Source organism: Akebia trifoliata, unplaced genomic scaffold, assembly GCF_017979445.1.
Source record: "Akebia trifoliata isolate Shusen 1 unplaced genomic scaffold, ASM1797944v1 Contig00608_ERROPOS3031104, whole genome shotgun sequence".
Classification (NCBI taxonomy): Eukaryota; Viridiplantae; Streptophyta; class Magnoliopsida; order Ranunculales; family Lardizabalaceae; genus Akebia; species Akebia trifoliata.
The window spans coordinates 277,732-298,841 of NW_028237131.1; the positions used below are offsets into that span (position 1 = coordinate 277,732).

The following is a 21,110-nucleotide window of genomic DNA, read 5'->3' on the forward strand; positions in this document are numbered from 1 at the left end:
TTTATTGTTTCTAAGAAAGCATGTTATACGAGGACTTTATTAAAGTGGTACAAAACAAAACAAAACAAAAAAAATAGCCACCCATTAAGTCAAAGAAATACTAGTCGTGTCCAATGCGACCAAGGCAAGCATAAAGATACACCTTATACACTTAAGAAATACTAGTCGTGTCCAATGCGACCAAGGCAAGCATAAAGGTACACCTTATACACTTTATTCCATCAATTTTGTAATTTCTTTTCTCCTCCTACAAGAAAGGAATGAAGAATTAAGGTGTGGAAAAGACAAAAGTAGCATTTGGACTGATATGCCTTCCTCCAATTCCTTGTTTAGAGGCTGAAAGGGAAGAAGGTTTTCTTGGAACTATTATTATAAAAAAATTTATTGTATATAACATTTTAAACTTTTGGGAAAGTTCGGAATTGGTCCATTATAAAAGGATTAAGAAGATCTAAATTTAAAACACTCAAATTTACAAAATAGAAAAAAAAAATCAATTTTTCAAAATGAGTTGTTGTTAGATATTTATCGGGAACGGATCAAGGGACATATGAAAAAACATATGTAAAAATAATGTAACATTAATAAAATTTTAAAATATGGGTTAGAAGTTTGGGATTGAGCTGATTTTCTGTGAGGATGATCTCTATTATGGGAAGATCATCCGGAAAAAAAATCAGTCCAACCTGAAACTTCTAATCCCATTAAAAGTGATTTAGAATGTGGACCATCGATTTTTTGTCAATTTTTGTCAATAATATGTAAATCACTTTTGATGGATTTAGAAGTTTCAGATTGAGCTGATTTTTTGTGATGATGATCTTCTCATCATGGTGACTATCCTCAAAAAAAAATCAGCTCAATATAAAACCTCTACCCATATTTTGAAAAACCATTGTATTAGATGAATCATTAAGATTCGCATTGACTATCTTGCCAAATTGTAGGACGACACTCCGTCTCAGTTATGAAACCATGGGTTAAAAACAGATCACTTTTTTATTTTTATTTTAATATAATTTTTCCCTTTGGTGGACAACACTTTTTAAACTAGTCCTAATAAAAACTTAGTGGGCTCAAGTTGGATTCAAGTCTTATAAAAATATAAATTCATGCATATTTTGAGGTCATTTGGAGCCATCTAATATTACCTTTCATCAAAATATGGGTCCAATCCCTATCTTAGTTGAAACGATTTACCTGCTTCATCATTAATAGTTGCATTGACAATTATCTTTGTTCTGAAATCAGTATTGATAGCTACGTTTCAAGCGACAATGAAAATAATAATAACGACAATTACATTATAGCTACATTTGCAATGAATGTGAAAGCAGTCAAAGCAGAAATAGTATTAGTTCCACTAACACAAATAAAAGTTTTTCAAAATAATAATTTTTCTACCATAAATAGTTTTAAGAAATTATGTAAATGACCTAGTTTGAATCATGTCTATTGCACTGAAAGCTAATAATATTCCTTTCTCAAATTGGAGTTGGGTTCCAACTGCTGATCACAACATGGAAAAAACCTATATTTGATGGCCCAAGGCGGTCGAATTTTATAAAATTTGACGGGCCAAGGTGTCAAATTTTTCTTTGTCAATATTTTTTTTACAAACTGAAACCGTAAAATTAATGGAGCATGGGAGAAATTTGTTGGCTCTAAACCGTTGAATTAGGGAACATAAAAAAATTTCAACGGCCATGGGCCATCGAAATTCGATTTATAAAATTTATGAGCTTTGACCTGTCAAATTTTTCGATTTTCACTTATTGGATTCTAATCGTCTAGGTCCAATCCATGGAGAATGTGCCACACTGCCACGTATCTTGTAGGGTTGATAGTAGTCCAACTCCTTGTTTCGTAGGATCCTAATAGACTATTTTATGATCAATTGGATCAAATTCAATTACCTAGGTCAAGTATTCAATTTTTCTTCTTTTAAATGGAAGAAATATTACGGAGATAATAAAAAATAGACCCCTGAATTTCTTTATTTATTGCCACTTGCACCGTTAATAGCTCACCTGCTTCAATTATAATTCTATAATCTATGTTTAGTCGGTGGAACCTAATAATTCAATAAGATTCTTATTGTTTTCAAGTGACTAGATTATTAATATCCTCCTAGTTGGTCTTTGTGCATGTTAGGTGGAGGCACATTTGAATAAATAAGTTGAAAGATACCATCCCCACTCAAAAGTCATCAAAGCTTTTCTCATCTCATCTTTCCTCTCTGCATCTCTCCTATTCAGAAGAAACCCTAATCCATAGGCGACTGTGAAACAGGTACGAACCAAAATCCTCTCTCTACAAAATTTATTATTATTATTATTGTGTTTAAGATTTTAAACTTGAGAGAAAAGTCTGAATCGGTGCAGGTAACTAAATCCCACAATAGAGAGAAGAGAAGATATAAATTACCAAAATTCTTGTAAGTGGTTATATTTTCTTTCCATTTGTATGATGGTTTTTATCATTTCTTTTAATTTCCTTATTTTAATGGACGCAAGAAATAACAAAGGATCAAAATCCAATTGTTGGTAGTTTTTCTTTAGATAATTATCACAGGGATTTGCATAAAATCCTAACCGTTGGATTATTCGATTAGTTAAGCATATGTTGTTCTCTTCATAATGAATCATATTTAATATACTTCTCTCGATTGAAAATAAAAATGAGTTGCCTTATTGATCATAGTCACCTAGTCAATCAATAAATATACAGATCAATTAGGATCCTATCTAAGCGTTTCAAATATTCCTCGGTTGACGATGCATTGTCTAAAAGACACTAATATTTTTTGGGAATATTTTTTTCGACGGGCCAAAACCCTCAAATTAATGGAGTGGAGAAATTTGACTGCTCTAAGCTGTCGAATGCGATTGAATCTAGGGAACATAAAAAAATTTGACGGCCCTTGACCGTCAAAATTTGGTTTCTAAGCCTAGGTCCATCGAATTTTCTTGTAGAATTCTCCAATTTTCACATAATGGGCACTAAGTGAAAAAAGGGTAAATTGAAAGCCGAGATTCGTCAAAATTGCCTGGATTTAGTCAAATTCACGGACCTTGAAGTCGATTTTACCCTTTCTTCCGGTAGTGTGCTATCTTTCCCCTTTTTTTTATTGGTAAAAGTAGACTTGAGATCTTCTGCTAAATATTCACAAATAGATCTATCCTTGGCAGTATATAGTGTTCTACTCCATCGGTCTGCTTCCCATTTTTGACATTGGTCGATTGTTTCTTTTACTTTGGTAGCCCCATGACTCTAAAGTTTAAATACTTAAATTAATTAGTTAAAAAAATAATTATTTTATATGGAAACATATCAAAATTGGTTGGCATGGAGAAGTTTTCATAATCTCAGCCGTGATTTTGAAAAATATTGGATGAGTCGTCTCCAAACTTAGATGCAACAATTTCGTGAATGTTTCACAATGACTTTCTTACTCGGTTTCCTTTAATACCAAGTGGACGATACACATTCTTCTCACAACTCCTAAACCACCATTGTAGTGGTCTCCGTCATTCACATTCTTCAAGGAGAGAAAATGGTAGAATTTTGAGTCTTGGACTTGTCCTTCTCTCAATTGCCTTAGAGGATAAATTTGTCTAATTTTCTTAAGTTCCCAATATTCCCAAGAAAACTACCCTTGTGAGACCCTTAATCATTTGGATGACATTTTTGGTGAAGTAATGCATTTTATGTTACACACTAGTGAATCAAAAAAGCAAGTCAGATTCTCATATTATGGTCTAATTTATGCACATCATGCCTAAACCAACATGATATTTGTATGACATCATATACAATTAAGGAATTTTTGTGAACCATTACAGGCTACACACCATAGCATTTCACACACAAGTGTACAAATTTGTTGTTAAAAGTTTTTTGAGCTAAGCTGATGAACTGCTATGATTTTACCATGTGTATTGAAAAAATACTTAAAATCTAAAAGCTCTCAGCCGTTCAAAAATTTCCTCCCTAAAGTTTCTCTCCACTGACTAATCTAGCATACTTTTTTTCTATACATGTGGCATCATGCCATTGGTCAATACACTTAACACATAAATCTTAAACAACAAATTCGTACTCCACAATATAGGTATCTAGAATTACAAATTAAATTGAAAAAGAAAAATTCAATAAAAAGGGATTCAACAATGGGAGGACAACATCCAGGGTTTACTAAATTAAGCACCTGAAAATTATGCAATCAATTACTAACAATGGATTAGAGGCGTGATTTTAAATCTCGGTATTGTCCATGAACGAGACAAATAGACATAGTGACTCACATATGCAAAATCTCACGAGAAAGACTAGATGACTCAAACAATATTGAAAATATCGGCCAAGTCAGTAAAAGTCATTCGTGCCAATTGGGATTTTTTATATTTTAATTAAAATAGTTAATTTTAAAAAAAAAATTAAGCATTTAGTATATGAATAAAATATGATTTTATTACTAAACATGTTCTAATCTACCTTATTTTCTTTAAAAAATTATAATTATTTTTGTATAAATATTTATGAAATAATAATTGTAAACCGAGTTAAATGGTTTAACTCGTCTGAGACAAGTCGGTCTCATTCATGAACGAGACAAGACGTCAATTTGAGTTTTGAAACCATGGTCTATAATAATTTATTTTTTAAGACTTTAGTCTTCAGCCTATAAATTCTAGTTCTTCAATATTCAAATCACTATAACAAATTATGTACTTTCGACTTCATAGTTATCTCGTTTTGCATCGAATTTGCTCATTTGAAACTAGATGACTCGACCAGGATAATGTGAAATGATGATATTTGATTTATTCTTTGTGATGATTACATGAACCTAATAGGGTTTGTATAGAAACTAATAACAAAATCTATCAAATTAGATAACCACAATCAATTCAAATCTCTAACTAATCTATTATATCTAAGGTGCTGTTTGTTAAACTGAAAAAAATAAGTGCTAAATAGCATTAAGCGCTGAAACTTATAAGCGCTGAATTTAAGTGCTAAAAAAGTTGTTTGTTTAGATGCTGAATCATGTTTATTACACATTGCTGAAACTGATAAATTGTCTTTGTTACCCTTACAATCATATTATACATTGTTTGCATGTTTTAAATGCTTATTTATTATCAAACACAATAAAATATATTATTTCTTATAAAATTAAAATACATTTTATTTTTAAATAATAAATAATACTCAAATCTTCAATTTATAAATAATAATTTCTATTTATAAAAGCCCACAAATTTCAAATTAAAAATAATAATGTCATACAAGTCACCAAAATTTGAAATCAACTTTAAAAAGAACTTAATTTTTTATGAATAATTTTCGATGGAAATGAAGGATGTGTAATTATAAAAGCACCCTATGAATTAATAAGGGCAACCCACACTATAGCCATTTTTTGTTTTGTTTTATATGGATTAAAATTTTTGGAATGACCAAATTTTTAGTGAGGATAATTTATATGGTCTAGAGATCATCCTCACCAAAAATCAGTTTATTTTGAAACTTCTAACTCGTTAAAAATAGTTTTCAAAAAAAAAAAAATGGACAATTTACGATTCTTGAACTTGTTTTGATAGGGTTAAAAGTTTCAAGATGTGCTGATTTTTTGTGAGAATGATCTCCTCATTGTAGAGATCATCCTCACCAAAAATCAACTCATTCCAAAAATTTTAACCCATATAAGACAAAATAATTTAGCTATGGTGTGGGTTTATTAATTTGTGGGGTGTCTATATACTTATCCATGGGATATAAGAGGTAATATCCTTTTAAGAATAAGGGCATAGTTGTCCATGCTCAAAAAAACAAATGGCATACTTGTCCGTGTTGAAAAAGCGAAGTGCTTACTGCTTCAGCACTTTTTTTCAGCATCAAAATAGTGCTGAATTTTTTTCACTTATTTTCAGCAATTAGCACGAGTAAACAAAGGCGCTATTTTGACAAAAGTGCTGAATTTAATTTTTTTCAGCAATAAGCACTGAAAAATAGCGCAAACAAACACCACCTAAATCTTCATAGATATGATTTGATGTATCATTGTACACCTTATTACAATGCTTCACATCTAATACTAACATCCCCCCTCAAATTAATGGTGATCAAGGATCAACTTTAGTTTGTTGAAAAATCAATAACTTCAAAGAAAAGAATTGTCAAAGAAGAGCCTTCAATACTAATACGAGTTGAAAAAACGATGTTGATGTGGTTAAAATCCACGAAATCTGCTTAACTTGTGATTGTTTGCCCGGAAAAAAAAATGATGTATCTAAATCAAAAGAGCTAACTGCTCAACTCTAATGGGCCATGATCGATTTTGGCTAGACCCAAATCTAGCCGATTTTCGTCCGAAAATGTGGTTTCTAATGGGCTAGAAAAATAAGCTCTATGTCGGCTCCATGGGCTCAATCATTGGCAATGACCTCTATTGGGTCTTAAACATGAAAATGGATCTCTATGGACCTTATGAGCTTGATCGTAAATGATTGAAAGGCTCATGTGGATCTAGGGAGCTTTGGGCTATATCAAACCCATAGCATTTTTACTTACCAAAAAAAACAAACACATAAGCATTTTTAACCAGAAAAATGGTCTTCGCGTGTTTGGGCCCAAACTTGGATGTTGCCATGGCTGTATAATGGATTGTTGTATAAGTTGGGAATTGGAGTTGCTGTATACCATATACAAGATGCACCAAATTAATCTTGCTTATATACCCATTATGATGTCTTGTCAGACCCCGAATTTCGAATCTAATGACTCGACTCAATATTTTGATTCTATTCAAATATCTATAACCCAGGTGTGATTGGCATGACATTCAATTTAATTTAACATATTAATTAGATTAAAGTCAAATAGAGAGAAAAACAAACATATTAATCTCTAGTAGCTAACTAGTTTTGAGATACCTACGGTTTTGAAAATTATAAATCGGTGGAGAAAATTCATATCGATATTCATAATATCAATTCGAAAACTTTAAGAAATATATTAATAATTAAATAATGTATTCATGACTAATAAAAATACTAAACACCTCCAAATATGATAAAATCTTTTTTTTTTTTTTTTATCTAACCTACTAATGTTCAATCGAAATAAAGAAATGTCATAGTCTATATTCAAGAGTAAAAATTAAGGATTATGAAAATAATAAATAAATAATTCACTATATGGTATTTTCAATGAGAATATATCAAAACATAACTTTTAATTAAAAATTCCCGCATACTCTGAATCTTGATATGTGTTCGGTGTAAAACTCATATAAATTTCATTTTATCAATTTTTTTTGAAACCAAAATGGTGTAAAAATAGGTAGAAAACTCTACAACTTTCATGTTTTACATATTTTCAAAATATTAACAAAAATTGGTGTGATTTTGATTGGAAATAAACAATATAGTATTTCATTACAGAAAAAAATAAAAAATTGTCATCAATGATAAATATGTTTAAAATACCAAACGATCAAAGGTAATTCCAAAAAAGATTCTTAGAACTTCTCAGGTATATGAGAAGCCTATGAAAAAAATTTCAAGTAAAAAGTTTATCTATGGAGATCATGAAAATTACAAAAATATAAAAGTCAAATGATCCACCAAAACTTTATTTATTCATCAAGGCAAATTCTCCTTAAAAATATCGTCAATGTATAAATCATCACTCCAATTTAGAAAAAGAAATTATATCTTAAAATAAATAAATAAAAAATAATAATTTCCTAAAATTTATTCTCCACTCCCGTTACACTAATTTCCCGAGTAAACTTAACTTGAAAATGTTAATCGCAAGGGTGAGTTTGATAATTCTAAAATATTTCATACGAAATTAATTAATCTAAGTTTATTTATTTACAAGACAATCAATGATGCAAAAAAATGTGATTGCATAAGGTCTACACACCTAAACTGACTATTACTTGGGTTAGTCAATCGTTAAGTATAATCCGATCAATAATCCGGCTCAGCCAACCATTAGGTCATCTCTATACACGAGATCTTCTATACAGGATTTTCTTACTTATATTTTTTTCAATTACAACTTCCTTTCATCATTATATGCAATGTAGGATTATAATATAATTTACCACACTTTATGCACAAGTATGATCATTCAAGAATTAAATCACAAATTTATATTAACATTCAAAAGCATAATTATTCATGTAAATTTATTTGATATAATTCATCTATAGAATACAAAAAATTTCTATTGATCTCATAATTATATTTTTAGTATATCTAAAATTCAATTTCTATTAAAAGGGAAAGAAATTGTAATAAAATATTTAACTAATTTTTTTATATGAATTGTAAAAGATCCAACAAAACTCTCACTACCAAGATCACAATACTACTCAAATTAGGTTTTCTTTAGAACAAGAAATTTGGATCCACCTCCTTGTTTCCTACGTTGTCTGGTTCGTCTTATATGAAATCCGAATCGATTTTATTTTAAGATTCATTTCTTAGATCTTGATAAAACCTACGTAAAAATCAAATGATAAAACTAAATGATGACTAGTGATAAAAATAAAAATAAAAACTTAAGAAAGTAGAAGATTACAATGGGATTAGGGTTTTAGTATTTATAGTGTTAAAAGGATGTAACGGTCATTATTTAATTTGTTCTGTTTTAATTGAAAAGTACATGTCCTGAACTTTGATTTTTGCGATCTTATAGTGTATTCAGTGCAAATGTAATGGTATAATCGATTTTATTAAATTCCAACTTTAAAAAAATCTCTTATTTGTGGACCTACGAATTTCGTCGAGACATGTGTTTAAAAATCTAGGGCGTTACAAGTCTTGCCCAAAAACTAGAACTGATCTTTTTTTCACATTTTTTTCTTTTCCTTCTTGGACTTGGCTAATTTAAAATGTCAGGAATCTTAAGAGGTAGGCTTTATCTCCAACAAGTAATCATTTAAGAAATGTTTGTTGAGGTGATGCTTGGATGATCTTCAGGGAAGAGTCATAGATCTGATCTTGTTGATTCGTTTGGAGCCATCTTTTTTCATCATCTTCTTCTGATTTTAGATCTGCATGTGTATATCTTTCATAGTAGACATTTGAAGAAAAATCTGAACAAGAATAGGTGATCTTTTTATGTGTCGATGTAGAGATTTAGATGATAGAAGTTTTGACTGCTCAAGTAATGTCTGATGAAATATTTAAAAAAAAAACATGAAATTCTATGAAATGGATGAATTGGATTATGCCAACTATATGACCACACCACCGATGAAAGAACGACACAGCGAGATCAGTGTGCTCATTGGAGCTCGAACTCTCATACTATGTGAAATGCTGATATATGATTTATTTTTTATGATGATTACAAGACCCAAATAGGGTTTATTTAGAAACTAGTAACAAACTCTAACAGATTAAATAACCACAATCAGTTCAAATCTCTTACTAATCTACTATATTTAAATCTCCCTAAATCTTAATAGACAAGATTCGGTGCAATTATTGTACACATTATTACAATGCTTCACATCTAATACTCTAATCAATAATACAAATTCTTAAACCTCCTCCGTAGCATGGTTTCAAATCTCGTCCGAGACTGAGATAACTTGCCCAAGTCATCTCGATATCATTTAGACGATATTTTGAAAATCTCATCCGAGTTGGTAAAACTCGATTGAATCAATCGGGATTTTGTATATTTTAATCAAAATAATTAATTTTGTTAGAATTTTAATATTTATTATCAAAATAAAATATGAATTTATGATTAGACATATTCTAATATTCCCTATTTCATAAAAACATTTATAAATTATTTTATATAAATATACACGAACAACTTTTACTTATTATAGTCCAATTAAAAATAAAAAAGATAAGTGTATGGTTGATAATAAGTAAAAGTTGGGATGGGATGTTAATAGAAGCTCTCTTATGGTAATCAACTGAACTTGTTTGAATGTGTTATAATGTTTTGTAATATTGAATTATAATTTGAGCCAAAACTCTATTATATTTGAAAGGTGCGTTTTACTTTAAGAAATTGGAGTGTAATAAGTAAAAGTTGGGATGCCAATAGAAACTGTCATAAATTGTAAACTAGAGTTAAATGCTTTATATCATCCAAGACAACATGAAAGAGATGCAACATCAAAATGGCCAAAATATTTGGCCAAGCACAATACAATTGTTAGATCTACATAGATTTAACGGTGGAGATCGTTTAAAAATGATCTTTTATAAAGTTTAATTTAATTACATCCTCCCACCCCTCAAATTGCATTGTAGACCCCATACTTTTTCTCTTCCCTCTATCACATAACATGCATTATGTTCGCTCCCCCTCTCTCTACAATCCTCTGTTTCTTGAATTTCTAATTAATTTTTATTTTTTTATTTTTTATTTTTCACTTCAAGAGAGAAATTATGTGGATGATGACAGGGAAATATAGAAAAGATAACAAGCATACATACATGTATTATTGTAATTACACAGAGAAACATTAAACTTTACTAACAAAAATGTACACTTGTATTGTTGTAATTACACAGTGAAGTTTTACAAGAAAATGGCGGAAGCAGTTGTCAGTGTTCTAGTAGAAAAATTGCTTGAAAGTCTCTTAAATGAAGGGCGTCAAGTGCTTGAATTCCACAAACAGTTCAGGAAAATGCAAAAGGAGCTTCCTCACATGCAAAGCTTCCTCGAAGTCGCAAATAACATAAGGATAAATGATCGAAAGGGACCTTTAAAAATTGTTGCAAGGGAACTAACAGAATTATTATATGAAACTGAGAACATTACAGAAGATTGTGAGTTGTTTCTAAGACGACGACAAAGACGAAGACGGAAATACAAGTTCCTGTGTTGCATCTCTCTTTCATTATTAAAACATCGTTATCAAATGGGAAAGAGATTGAGTGAAATAAATCAAGAAATAGGAGATCTTAGAGAGAAAATGAAAACTTACCTGCCGTCAACTGTCAATCTTCCAAGTGATGAACATGCCGGAACTAGTCGACCAATAAGATATCCAATCATGGTGAATGATACTGAAATAGTAGGCCTAGAAGATGATGCGAAGAAAATTAAACAATGGGTCATGGATGCAAGTGGACCCATGAGGGTCATTGGGATTGTGGGCATGGGTGGAATAGGTAAAACGACCCTGGCTCAAAAGATAATGAATGATCTTCAATTGAAGGAATCCTTCGAATGTATCTTTCTTGCGACAGTTTCCCAAACCGTCAAATATGATGAATTAATCAAAAATCTTTTAAGAAAACTGAATGTGGACAAGAATTTATCAGACATTGATGTTGGTGGTCTATTGGAAGAACTACGTAAACAGTTGGATGGGAAGAGGCACTTGATTATTTTGGATGACGTTTGGAGAATAGATGAAGGGTCATGGTGGGAGAGCTTGAAGTCCACTTTGTCTCATACAAACAAGGGTGGTTGTGTTATTGTTACGACAAGGAATGAGGTAATGGCACGATCAATGGGGGCCATTGAGAAGCACATACATCGTCCAAAAGTTCTTTCCAATGGAGATGAATGGTTATTATTCACCAAAATAGTATTTACAAACAATGGAGTTCAATGTCCAAATCGAAAAATAGAGCACATCGGCAAGGAGATAGTTTCTCAATGTAAAGGGCTTCCTTTGGCAATCAAAGTCGTTGGTGGGGTGATGATAGGGAAAGGGGATTCTGTCCATGAATGGAAACGAATATCTATGCATCTAAAGCAAGAGTTGGCGGTCCAAGATGAGTTGATTTTCTCTCCATTGCAGTTGAGTTATGAAGAGCTTCCTAAACATTTGAAGCCTTGTATGTTGTATTTCGCAGCATTCCCAGAAGATTGTGAGATAAGTTCTTTTGATATAGTTTGGTGGTGGATTGGTGAGGGCTTTGTTCGACCAAGGGATGGGAGGACTGCATGGGAGATTGGATTAGAATACCTTGATGAATTAAACGGTCGTAGTTTAATATTAGGTGTAAAGAAGGACACCTATGGAACAAGATTTGAAATATGGAGAATCCATGATGTGGTACGCGACATGATTATAAAGATTGCCAAGGAAGAAAAATTTTGGGGATTGGATGACTGTGGCATGATAACTTGTACAAATGATTCACGCCGACTATATATTGAGAATTCAAAGATTGATCAAATTAATTCCCAATTGTAGCGGACAATGATCGGGTTGGATTTGTACGAAGTGGAGTTTGCATCAAATGTTGGACCCAAATTACCGCAATTAAAATGGTTGAGGATTTTACACATCAGTTTCAACACCCATAACATTTCAGAAAATGTCCCTTCCAAGGTGAATTGGTGGAGTGAGATAGGATCTCTGTCACATCTAATTTGTCTCACAATAGTAAGGTCGTGTTTGGATGAACAGCCGGATTCTATAGAAAATCTTCAAAACCTTCAAGTTCTTCTTCTATGTCAGTGTGAGAATTTAAAAGGGCTTCCTAGACAAGTGACGACTTTGGAGAAACTAAGCAGGTTGCTTTTAATTGAATGTGAACAAATAGAGTATCTACCCAGGGGAGTTGGAAAGCTAGCAAACCTTGATGAACTTTGGGAGTTTAGGCTTGCAAATTCCAATGTTGAAGATGGGTGTCACCTTTCTGACTTGAAAACGTTGATGCTACTCAGAAATCTCTTTATTATCATCGATTCTGAAGATCATTTAAAAGAAGCGGAACTGAAAGTCTTATCTGAGCTTAGACAACTTAAGTTGTTTGTGGTAGAATTCAAAGATGGGATAAGTGAGCAAATCATAGGGAAAGTTGATTATGAGATTCCTCCTCTTCAGAAGCTTCAAGAACTACGATTCATAAGGTATCCAGGAGAAACGACACCAGCATGGATCAATCCAACTACTCTTCCAAATTTGCAACGACTTATGATCTATTCTTCAGGAAATATTACTAGAATGAGTACAAAGTTCTTTGGGAATGACAATGTGGTTTGGGAATTAGAGAACTTAATCTTGGATATTTTGCCAAAGTTGGAGGTAGATTGGCTTAGGATGAAAAAGGCAATGCCATTCTTAAGAAAACTTACAGTTGATAATTGTGACAAACTCACGTCACCTCCTTGGAATTATGATGACAGCACTTGGGTGAAAGAAGAGGAGCATGAAGAAGAAGCAGGACGACTGGGAAATTAAACTCCTTGGAGCTATCTCATATGGTGAGAATCTCTTTGACTACGGAACTGCATGCTCGCTTTTTATTTATTGATTGTGTGTTTACTTGTTTATTTGTTTGTTTGTTTGTTGTAATGTGAACCTTGAAATAAATCATCAACTGTTGTCTGCTACAATGATATTAAATGTGAGTAGATGAATTAATTAATCTTATTGTTTGTCTGTTTTTTTTTCCAATCAAGAAACAGAGGTCTTCACTAGTATTAATCCCAGAAAGAAATTTATTTATTGATGTGTGTGTGAAGAGGGGGCTGCACGTGCCCCGTACAATTGCATTCCATATTACTTCATGATGTACACTTCCTGCATTTTATCATCTAACAGTAAGCCCATAAATTGCTTAGTAACACACGTGCAAGGGGCCAAGTTAAGTCTGATCTTCCTTGTTCTTCTAGAAGGTAAGATAAGTTGGTTACTATTCAAAGGAAATTCACATTGACTCAATGGTTGCAATCATCCAATCAATGTCTATAATATTCTGGCAATAGATCTAGCTTTAATTAATTTTGTGTCTTCTGTTACCTGTCCTTCAGGGTGAGAAAGGGGCTCAAATTCTTGTTAGCCCAGAAATGGTTGATTTTCTTGTGTTATCATTTGTCTTCCATTTAAGTTTTTCTGATTAAAATACAATGGAAAGATCGACTAAAATCTTTAGATGACGACTTGTTTAGATGATTTCAATTCAAAAGAACTATTCTTAATTGATTTTCATTTAAAAATTAAAAAAAAAATTAAATAAATAAATCCTTAAAAATGGTTTCTTCTTTTTCCTTAAATCCTTTCTAATAGAATTGAGTCTCCAAAACTCGATTGAAATGTTAAAAATTCAATTTTTTGAAGAAAACGATGAGTTTGAACGGTTAGGGCATTCAATCGTGAAAAATGTGAGAGATGGGGTGGAGTTAAGCAATCGCTAAAAACTTAGGACTATTTAGAAAGATGCCCTTCCACAAGGGTCTTTTAAGTAATTTTCCCAATATTCTTTGGAATTGAAGCATCATTGAGGGTCTTTGTCCTATAAATATGCCTATTCAAATTAGTTGATTTGATCAGATACAGCTAGATGACTTATATTTTGTATTTACTTGGTCATAAAATTTCCCAATGCTAAGACTTCAATTGTTGTTATTGTTTTTCTTTTTTTCCGAAGGACACTAGATGAATTGTTGATTTGCACTTTTCGCAACCAGACTAGCATGACTTCATTAACGTACCAAAATTAAGTTGTAGTACAATGCAACTAAACAAACCAAAATAAGATCTTGTTAATTAAGATCAACCAAATAAATAAATAAAAGGAAAGGAAAAGGAAAAAAAGAAAAGAAAAGAAAATCAGAATCCAAGATATTAAAAAAAAAAAAAAAAAAATCTAATAAAACTTTCAAAAATGAATCAACTATTGAAACAAAATTGAAGTATGAAAACAGAGAGGAAGAATAGCAACAAGTAGCTTATTAACTGCCAATACCCAATTTTTTTTTCCATAAATTTGGTGTGCTTTGTGGGCAGTTTTTCTTGTATTTTGTTGCATTTCATCTCCTCAATCACTACCTCAAAAAAGGTAAAATTCGTTATTTTTACAGCATTAAACTCGGCAGCCCAAGTCTCACGTTTATTTGGGCCGGCCCAATATACTTAAGAAAAAAATTCGACAGCCCAAGCCCAACGAATCACCGAAATTTTTATTAAAAATAAAAAATAAACAGACAAACCAGTCGACCTTCTTCACCATTTTCATTCTTAGCCTTCTCAGCCATCTCAGTGAAGATGGAACCAACAGATCAAAATCTCTCATCGAAGAAGCTTTTTGTTTATGTCGCCTTTGGGAAGAAACGAAACCTCACATTCAATCGAAGAAGTTTTCTTCTCAGCCATTTTTATCGATTTTTGAGTTTGAAGAAGTTTCTTCCATTTCAATCGAAATAAAATATCCCTCTTGATTTGATTCTTGATTTGATTCGATCACTTTCACAATCAGGATTTGCGATTTCAATCACGATCTCTCGATCTCCCATTTCAACACCGAACGATCTCTCAATCGCACATTTCGGATCGATAACTCATTCGACAATGGATTTGTAATCTCTCAAAGCTCAAATCGAAGAAGAAATCAGAGTTCAAGTCGAAAACCCTAAGAACTGATGCTCACTTATCAATGCCACCGATCAAATCACTCCAAATCTCATCTGTAAGTCTATTTCTCTCAAAAGCCCTAAAAAAAACTCCTAAAAAATCACTCTAGAATGCTAAATTGAACTTTAATGATCATGCTATTCATTTGTTCCTCTGTTCATGTTTGTTCCTCTGTTCATGTGTTGTTTCTTACCATGCTTGCTTGAAAGGTTCATGCATGAATCATGAAAATTCATAGAATTTGGCTAAGTAATGTCTCTTTTTGTTGAAAACAAATCCATTATAGAACCTACAGGTTTTTAGATGACTAAGCTTTGACATTGAACTCAATTAGATTTGTGATGAAGTATGAATTTTTAAACTTAGTATGTTACTGTTAATTTAATTTGTCTGAGTCTACATAAGAAGGAACAATGAAGTATGAACATTTTCAGAATTTGGATAAAAACATAAAGGGCTGCTTTTAGTAGACAACAATTTAAGGGTTTGGCAACCAAAAACTTTGGAGTGCAGTCTAATTCAACACTAAGAAGAATTAAGATGTTTAAAACAATAAAAATTTAGGATAAATAGTTGAAAAAATGTCCACATATTTGATAAGGAAATCTTTTCTATGTTCTGATGGTCTACATCACGATATAGATTGCGCTATCAAGGGTAGTAACCAATGGATAATATGGTAGGAGCTCATGGCCCTTAAATTCAACCAAAACAATTAGAAGCATGCTTATCAAAGCTTGTTTAAATTGTAATAGTAAGCCTTTTTGAAGTTGAATTATTTATTTTTTATTAATAAAGTTATATGGGGTTTGTTAAGATCATGGTTCAAACTCATCATTTGTGGAGATGAGTTTTGTGTCCATGCTTCAGATATTTAAAACAATTTTGGTGCCAATTGAAGTTCAATGACTTGTTATGCTTCATATTTGCCACTAAGCAAATCCTAGACCATATGTTTGGTCTTTACCAAATAAACACATTTTCCCTCATTGGTATTCTTTCTTCTTTTATTTATTTATTTATCCTAGACCATCTGTTCCAGCTATAAGCTCTTTGTACACAAAACACACAACAGGCTCTCTAAGTCTGAGTTTCGGGAACCATAGATTTGTAAGTCTCAAGATACATGACTGCACTTCACCATAAAAAAATAACCTCTATTGCTACATGATATGATTTATTTCTCACTTTTTATTAGCTTTGACATTCTTTTTGCGCTCTATGGTTTCCTTGCCTTTGATGTAGAATGTGCATGACTTGGTATTTTTTAACTTGTTTTCAGATTTACCTTGTACAAAACATCTGTGACTTCTAATTGGGCAAGATGTACGACCTTGGTTCCTATTCCAAGGTTTATCCTCTCTCTCTCTCTCTCTCTCTCATTAAGATTGTAGTGATCTCATGATGATCAAAATGCTGCATTTTTTTTTAATTTCTTAATTTTTGATAATTATGTGAACAATCCAATTGGAGCCGAAAACTATAATAAAATCGATTTGGTGATGCTGCTTTCCCTAGCTCCTTGTATTTGTCATTTTGTTGATGCTTTCTACTGCAATTTGGTTTGCATTTATCATGCCAACTTGTTTTTTATAGTTATGTATGCTGTAGCTTTCCCCTGCAAAAAAAATTTGGGTTGATTTTGATTAAGTCACTAACTTATTTTTTATTTTTGGGTGCTTACATTTCAGCATGTATCCTCAATAATAATGTCATTTTCTCATCATGGTCCATGGGCTGTTTGCATTCTTTCGGCAAATGGCGCTATATCCAATGTAACACTCCGTCAAGCAGCAACGTCTGGTGGAACAGTAACTTATGAGGTTTGTGTGGCTATTAATTACCTTATTCCTGCCCCTTCATTCTAAGGCTTTTCTTTTTTGTGGAGTATATTCTCTTTGTATTTATATTTTAAGGTATCGTTGGCTAGCCTCAAAGGTACTCTACTAGCAGCATTACTGTAAAAGAAATTGTTAAAGTCTTTCCATAATTGAGTGTTGTATGTTAATTTGTATCATAATTTGTAAAACTGCTTTAATGCCTTATAAATTTCAAATATATATTTTTACTACTTTAGTGACTTGCAAATTACAAGTATAATTTTTCTTTTTAAGAAAAAAAAAAAAAAAAACTTTCTCACAGATCTAGTGGAAGGTTTCTCCTTGTTATTCCTTGTGTAGGCATCAATGCTTTAATTATAAAAAAAGAAGAAGAGATAAAACTACATTTAGAAATTCTTATAGATACTTCACATACAACACTCAATTATGGAAACAGAAATTGGGATGCAGAACTTAACAACATCATCCAAAAGTCAGAACAATTTAACCCATATAAGCATTTTAGTTAGCTCACCTCATTGACATTCTAGAAGACTAGAACAAACATTTGTCAAAGATTATTGGTTATTTGATTAGCATTACGGCCTCCATATGACTTTGACATCATGTCAATACTTGCTTTTAAGGCAATCTATGGGAGGGCACCTTCCTCTTGAGGTGTATTGGTCGTCTTTGAGAGCAAAATCTCGCCTTGCAGACTCCAAACTCATTCTGAAATATTCGTTCATGTGGTAAAAATAATCTATTCCTTTGATCTCCAAGGCATGTGACCTTTTCCCTGCAGTCACATGACACCATAATGCTAATGGTACAACCACAGAGGTTGCCGCTTTCAATGAATGCAAAGGAATTTTCCATCTTGATCTTGTTTTTGAACAGGACATAGTTGTAAGCATTGATTTTAGTTAAGTTTTTCTCATTTTGTAGATTTGGTTGGTCTTCTCGACATCTAAGGCCTACTTACATTTGTTTGCCTTTACTAGTATCCTTTTCTTTCTATCTAAAAAATTTGAAGACACTTAGATATGACTTTGGACAGAACTGATGATAAAGATGATGATTTGCTTAGGCATGTTTTATCTTCTTCAGCCATTATAATGATCACATTATTTGTCGTTGAATCTATAGCCCAATTGTTCCTCGAATTGTACTAGCAACCACGAAGCGGATGTCACAACGAAACCCATGACACTTATAGTTATTCAAAAAATAAATAAATAAAAGGGTAAAGCTTAGTAGTAATTAAAATCATGATAGAGAGAGAGAGAGAGAGTAATTGAGTATTAGAGATAAGATTATAAGTACTACTTTTTTGGCAATTAATCGATACCCAACGCTCTAGTTTTAAGATTATAAGACCATTTTAAAACACCTAAAAATGCATCAATTTACTCATCACATGTCTCTTGACTGGACTTGGTAGGTTGCGGCTCCAACTATTCTAGTCGGCCAAAGATTTAAATGATCAACATTGTGGTTTGAGACTTTAACTAGAGAATCTAGAACCCTATTATGGGTTAGTTGACAAGTTTAATTGTAGCAACTTAAGTAGGATAAAGGATTTTGTTAATGCATCTATGAACCAAGTAGTTAGCTTTGGAGCTTTAAGATGAACAATCTCTCAAGGGAGATGTATGGTGGACAATATTGCTATGAATGTGTTGATGCAGCATTTTCCTAATTGCACTGGTAGCATAGATACATTTTTACAGGACACAATGACACATTTCTTGAAATACATGATGTACATGATTGTGGTATTACACAATGACTCTCTGCTTTGTGAGAACTTGGCTTATGTTCTTATGAACTTTGTGCATGTGTAGGCTGTCAGGAAAGTACTCCCTGCACTGAATGGGAAACTGACCAGGATGTCTTTCCGAGTACCCACGGTGGATGTCTCTGTGGTGGATCTTACTGTGAGGCTGGAGAAGGCGGCCACTTATGACGAGGTCAAAGCTGCTATCAAGTAGGGATTGAAAATTATTTACTTCCTAAATTCCTTGTTGAAATAGTTAAAAGTGAATTACTATAAGTAGATGCCCAAGTACTATTAACAAAGATAGAAGCTTGGCAAATACTAGATCTTTGTGTTAAATTAGTATTTTTATTTTATATTTTAATATCATTTCTTTTTTGAGGTCTCAGGGAAGAGTCTGAGGGCAAGCTAAAGGGAATCTTGGGTTACACTGAAGATGACGTGGTTTCCACTGACTTTGTGGGTGACAGTAGGTAAGGACAAGCCTTTTTTTCAATAATTGAATTTTCTGTTTGGACTTTGTTGATAGCCTACTTGTCAACTTGTGTTTGTGGCCTAGCTTTTGGAGCACCGTTTTGTGAAGAATGCAGCTCAATTGGAGAGACACGAGCCTTCAGAACCACCTCCAGGAGTTACAAATGGTTCAAGATCTATGGTATGATTAGATCTACTCATACACAGCACACAACTTATTTGTATTTCAACTACATTGTTGGTGTTTACTTTCAATCCTTAAAAGGCTAAATTTCTGCATGCACTCAATACACTCAACAATTGTACAAAGTCAGTGACTCTTTCCCATTTAAGTGGATAAACAAGAAGTGGAGGAAAGGATTTCATGTGACTTCAATGGCCACTGCTGGGAGCCGATGGGGTGTAAATGAATGTGAACATATATTGTGATGATAATAACTTGGGTCATCTCATCACTTGAAACTAGTTTCACAGCTGTAATACCCATTAAATTTGTTGATAAACACAATGATATTGACAAGTGGGGTTGATATTGACACAAAGCCTTATCTTATTTTATTGATATTGACAGAAAACTTATGTTGAACCAAGAACTAAGTAGTAAGAACTAAGGTTGAGAAAATTGATATTTCTGCTGGAAAATTTAAAGTATATAATTAAAACTTTCGAGTAACTTAGCTGAGTTTGGAGTATTCGATTGGATTCTTTCAAAATCTTGCAATTTGGATCCGATGACAGAATTCGATATTTCTTAGAGCAAAGAAGTAATGGATACTTGGGTAGTTGTGATTTCGTTGGGGAGAAACGTAGTAAAATTCATTTTTTTTCACCACACACCACTCTGTAATGAAATTTTTTTGTTAAAGAGACGATAGGAAACGTACAAGCCCAAGGTCAAGCAGACCGTATTCAAATGAAATAAGATAGAGAAAAACGTAGAACAATTTTTTTTATCCTTAATCATGTTCATGGCTATTGATTCATGGCCCTGGCATGGGTTTTAATTCATCTTTTTTGAAGCATTCCTTCTATCATTACTTTTTACATGTTTGAGGCTTCTTGGGCACCTAATGGCAAACAATTCTAGATGATGCATGATCAAACCAACAAACACATTTTCATTGAAGCTCCGTTGAGAAATGAAGATACTAACTGAACAATTGTCTTTCCCTCTTTGAAGATCTTCGCTTTCAAGGGAATATTAGTAATATGGTTAGCATGCTAAAATTAAACATGCAACCTTATTTGTGCCCTTTATTGAATTTTTTCATAGCACAATTGCAAGCCTAGAGGTTGTGATTTTTCATTTCTACAGAATGTTTGTACACATATATATGTTTGGGTTTCCTCTGAACTTTGGTTCTTGATTAAACCAGTCTTCGTGTATGCGGTTGTGTCTTGGTTCTTAGGATTAATTATCGACCTATAAATTTTATTCATTCGATAGAGTACTAATTGCTATTCATGTGTCAATAAGACTCCCCCCCCCCCCCCCCAACAACAAAAATAATAATAAATAAATAAATAAATAAAATAACGACATGGCTCTGAAAACTGCATAATCTGCTCAGTTTGTTGTAATGTGAGGAGACTGGCTTCATTATCCAGTATCATCCATATTAGATTTGATAGAATGAGTTAGTTATGTTCTGTTTTTACCTTTTTT

At 32.4% G+C, this 21,110-nt stretch overlaps 3 protein-coding genes across 4 annotated transcripts; all 3 read left to right on the top strand.

The window, feature by feature from the left end:
* Positions 1-2,156: 2,156 nt before the first annotated feature.
* Positions 2,157-13,376, top strand: LOC147381238 (disease resistance RPP13-like protein 4). The gene is made up of 3 exons (XM_086430634.1): positions 2,157-2,292; positions 2,385-2,437; positions 10,566-13,376. The coding sequence occupies exon 3, from the start codon at positions 10,583-10,585 to the stop codon at positions 12,203-12,205; it is 1,623 nt and encodes a 540-aa protein (XP_086286760.1). The 5' UTR covers positions 2,157-2,292; positions 2,385-2,437; positions 10,566-10,582; the 3' UTR covers positions 12,206-13,376.
* Positions 12,212-13,198, top strand: LOC147381239 (disease resistance RPP13-like protein 4). The gene has a single exon (XM_086430675.1). It carries the CDS (start codon positions 12,212-12,214, stop codon positions 13,196-13,198), a length of 987 nt encoding a protein of 328 aa, XP_086286801.1.
* Positions 13,377-15,037: 1,661 nt separating the features above from the next.
* LOC147381240 (glyceraldehyde-3-phosphate dehydrogenase, cytosolic-like) lies at positions 15,038-19,463 on the top strand. Of its 2 annotated transcripts, XM_086430651.1 has the most exons (5): positions 15,039-15,425; positions 16,653-16,721; positions 17,062-17,193; positions 19,038-19,180; positions 19,360-19,463. In XM_086430651.1, exons 2-5 carry the CDS (start codon positions 16,695-16,697, stop codon positions 19,445-19,447), a joined length of 390 nt encoding a protein of 129 aa, XP_086286777.1. In that variant the 5' UTR covers positions 15,039-15,425; positions 16,653-16,694; the 3' UTR covers positions 19,448-19,463. The 2 variants fall into 2 exon arrangements, with proteins under 2 accessions (XP_086286776.1, XP_086286777.1); XM_086430650.1 differs by lacking the exon at positions 16,653-16,721 and having other exon boundaries at positions 15,038-15,425.
* The last annotated feature ends 1,647 nt before the right edge of the window (positions 19,464-21,110 follow it).